This window comes from Schistosoma mansoni (assembly GCF_000237925.1).
Source record: "Schistosoma mansoni, WGS project CABG00000000 data, supercontig 1575, strain Puerto Rico, whole genome shotgun sequence".
In the NCBI taxonomy this organism is placed as follows: domain Eukaryota; kingdom Metazoa; phylum Platyhelminthes; class Trematoda; order Strigeidida; family Schistosomatidae; genus Schistosoma; species Schistosoma mansoni.
Window position 1 is genome coordinate 1 of NW_017386653.1, and position 4,432 is coordinate 4,432.

The 4,432-nt window shown below is 38.9% G+C and overlaps 1 protein-coding gene across 1 annotated transcript; it reads left to right on the top strand.

The window, feature by feature from the left end:
* Positions 1–3,393: 3,393 nt before the first annotated feature.
* Positions 3,394–3,645, top strand: Smp_188710 (hypothetical protein; the record flags this gene model as incomplete). The annotated part of the gene is made up of 1 exon (XM_018792073.1): positions 3,394–3,645. The coding sequence occupies one exon, from the start codon at positions 3,394–3,396 to the stop codon at positions 3,643–3,645; it is 252 nt and encodes an 83-aa protein (XP_018644583.1).
* Positions 3,646–4,432: the final 787 nt, after the last annotated feature.

Sequence of the window (4,432 nt, forward strand, 5' to 3'; positions counted from 1 at the left end):
GTGTTGCAATTCGAAAAAAAAATTTCAGGTTATTGCGCTTTATAAAACAACATATTCTTTTGTCAAATATAATTTATAAGCCAGAAAGAATGGTACTTTGATAAATGTGTCTGGAGTATATCGAACGATTTATCCCTAAGTTAGCAAATTCATATAAACTAGAAATTGACTCATCATTATGTAAATCAGGACTCTTTCATTACCCCTATCACAAATAAAAAGATCGACTCATTGTTGTTTATGAGTATTTAAACTATATCAAAATGCCATTTCGATTAAAAACGGGAAATAAGTAGGATTAACCTCTACGTTATAAAGTAATTCTAACGAATAAGAGCAGAACAAACTATATTCTGTTGAAAACACATATAAATCAACATAATAAATGCACAAAAACCCTGTTCTACTCGTTCATAATTCTTGATCACGATGGCTAAAATCTGTTTGCTTCTATGTACAAAGTACAGATATCAGTCAGTCACAACGTAGAACTTTGTACGTACGTACGTACATACATACATACATCAGTTCTAGTTGCCGTACCACATTAGCACAGAGATGCAGTTGTCAATTCAAATCCCATAGTGGTATAGGTAGTAGGAGTATGAGCAGTAATCCGAAAGATTAGGGTTTGAGGATGTTATTCAAGGAGTATAATTCAGTGAAATACATTTGGAAAGAGAAAAAAGATAGGGATGTGAAGAATTCAGAAGATTAGAATTTGGCAGAACACAAAGGGTGGATGCACCTTCGCCATCGCAAACGATTTTGAGCCATGTCACTCAAGGTCTCTAACCATCGGTTGCTATCGTCTCGCGGATCCCAACCAGGTAGTCTACACCTACCAACACGGCTCAGTCCACCTCCCAGTGACTTCATGGATTTGTGCCATGTTTTGGTCTGGCCGCATCTAGCTTTCTTCCAATCTACTACTACACTATAAAACATCGCTCGTTGGGGCAGTCGGTGGTTGGGTATGCGTAACACTTGTCCCAGCCATCTCAACTGATGAAGTTTCACTACTTCATTAATCGATTTGCCATCCTTACCTAGTACCCGTTTACTAACAACTGCACTACTTATCCGGTGGTCCCAGGATATACGAGCAATGCTTCAAAGACACCTATTATTGAATACTAGTAACCTACGAATATCCTCTACTCTTACCGGCCATGATCCCTGAAGTGTTCTGCCCATCGATCCAATCTCCTGGATTGAGAATGAATAATATGTCCATCTTTTTCCGAGATAGTTTCGCCAATAGTTGAGTTCCTAATACCGGTTTCTTTAAGAAGTCTGAACAGTTGTCTGCTGTTGCCTGTTGCTGCTGCCTTTCCCATCTCTCTTGCTTTCGCTACCCACCATTGTCCGCGATCATTGCGTAGACTTCTTATTAGCCTGCGCTTAAACTGACTCCGCTCTTCGTTATGTTTACAGTCAGATGGGATGAGTTTTTGAGCATCCATCTTTGCAGTAGATGCTACTGAAATCCGGTATTTCTCCCTAACCTTATGGTTTATCTTACTGGCAGATAGCACCGCTGTCTTTACAACTTTTCGGATATCATTTCAAGCTGCCTCAGGGTGGGCACAACTTACATGGCCGTCTAGCTGTTTTCTAGTTGTTCCTGAAATATATTCTTAGCTTGCCTATCATTAAGTAGAACCCTAAGAGGCTTTCTTACAGCGTCTTTCCTACGTCCAGTAAGACGGAGACAAATACGTGCCCGCACTAGAGCATGATCTGAATCTAAGCATGTGCTCCAGAATGAGAGACAGTCTTCTGTCAAGCCCTTTCATCGGTGGATGATAGCGATATGATCTAGTTGGGTCCAACTGTGGGACGAATTCGGGGGTCGCCATGTCAAAAGATGTTTTTCCTTGTGCTTAAAGTTAGTATTTTCAAGAAACAGGCGGTTATCTGAGCAAAGCTGCATCAGACGGTCGCCATTATATGTTCTTTGAGCCACGACACCATAAGATTCACCCAGGTATCTTTCCTTTTCGCTTAGTCTACCTACTTGAGCATCATAGCCAACAGACCCTATTAAAAGCTCCTACATGTAGTTTAGAGCGTGGTTTCAGGAGACCAAGAATAACGTTCCACGTACTCAAATCGTTTGCATTAGCGGTGCGAGGTGATAAAAGGACATGAAAAGGGTTAGTCGTGGAGATAAGAGAGTTATTAGGAGGTGTAGGAAGGATTTGAATGTGACCATCTTGGTCTCGTGTGCTAATACGGGTATGAGGGCTGGTGTTCATTCCAGCCTGCCCACACCGTGGAAGGGTATTTCTTGAGGAACCTGAAAAGGAAGTTGGATTAATGTTGGTCTTAACGACCTGGGAACGTGACCACAGAGCCCAAGAGACAACTACTTGAGGCCGGTCACGCACGGCCTTTTTGTGGGAGATTTTTGACATGTTAGCTCCGTTCTTCAAATGGCCTTACCACCGGAGACGGAAATCCTTGAGATGAGGTGAGGCGTGACATTTTTAGGGTTGACCTTTCCTAACCCCTTCTTTCCTTATGAGAAGGTAGCATCGCTGTTATGCTGGTTGTCTGAGGGAAACACCTTATTGCTGTCACACTCCTCTACAGTCAGCAGTACGACTTCGCCCCCAGACCTTGAGTTGCTGCTTTTAGTCTTACCGTTCTTCTATCGACCTGCCTGGCATGGTAGAACCTACAGGAACACAAGTTCCAGCCAATGTAGCTCGCTTGGGTCATCACGATAGGCAAGCCCGACCACCACGTCAAGGTAGCAGCTACGGTCGAGAGCTATGTGATATATGTACTATTCAGGGCATTACTAGTTTTTAATTTCTGTTATTGTACTTAATAAGAATCACACTTTTGTGTAGTTCGATTCAAGGATAAATATAACTTGCTGTAGGACGAAAAGATTCCTCTGTATACAGCCTAGCAAGTGATATCAAATGCAAATTGCATTCTAATTTATGCTATCAGTAACCGTCGTATTAACCGCTTAACCAAAACTCACATAATAGATAATCTTGATGATATTCAATTTACCAATTCGCAGTAACTCAATTCCAATTGGATTTATCCGAATTCACTTCTTATCCTAACTGCAAATTGTTGTAGCAAAGCCAAGACGAGTAATTAATGAACGAGTAAGTCACTAATGATTAGTTCATTGTTTGAAATATCGTCCTTGACCATCAGAATTTGAGTTTCCATTCATACTTTAAGAATTCCTAAACGTGCTTTTTGACAGGGTCTGTTTGAAATTTCAAGAAATAAATCATTTTTCATAATATTTATTTACACCGCTTTATAAACTATTCTCATCCTAACAGCTCGAAATAGTAGCTGTCCATCAAGCAACTTTACTGCTGTGCAGTTCCTCGTTTTATAGGGTCAAATTCTATGATGACATCGACTCCACTTAGCACAGATAGCTGGTTGTATGGATCATTCTTATCTCTTCCACAAAATATCCGTAGTTTAGATGACGAAAGATTTCCGCCCAATCATGATTATCAATATATGGGATATTGTATTACAAAAAAGAGTTCATGCGGTGGTATTGTGAACTGTGAAGATAGGAAAGATGAAGATATTTCTCATTGTCAGGCTTTTATTGGTATGTTCAATGAAATTACTAGTTTGCATGTTAACTAATAGATCATCCTCATTGACGTCTTTTTTTCTTACTGAATAGTAACTAATGTTGTTATTCAGTTATCTCTTTACTAAAACATCGAAAACAAATATAAATATTAATAAGCGTTATCACATATTTGCATATTGATTTTCTCAAGTGCTAGTTTAATGTAAACATAGATAATCAGTGTTACGGGAGAACTGAAGACATTTGGCTGATTAAAACCTTTTTACTGTACATCAATTTACTGTGTTTTTGGATGTGTTTGTTTTACTTAACCTTTGGACATGTTTGTTTATATCATTCTTTTCGGACATTTTGGTTTCTTTTGTCATTGGTTTGGTATTTGATTAAATTTGATATTAAATTACGGCTCCTTATGTCAAGTGGGATGTCACGAACCAACGGTATTGATGAGAAATTATTCATGCAAAATACCACTTTGAATCATGTTAAAAAAAGCTGAATTGGTTCCACTTCCTACCAAGTAATCCTAATACAAGTAAACTAGACAATTGGCTAAAAGCGAAGCCCACTCTATACCCTATAAAATCTGTAAACAAAAAAAAGAGAGTTCAAACAGCTTCGAAAAAAAAGGTAGACAGCCATTTGTATCGGAATACTGTTTTCAGCACTTCATTTTATAATTACACAATTCCATACTTCCTTCTGAACTACCTTCATTTATACAGTTCCTTGTCCACTCATACCTTGCCCACACTTATGTTCTTTAACACATTAGTATGTTCTTACCCTATACATACTTCAGTAATAGGCAAATAGACTAAATGGGTATACCTTACT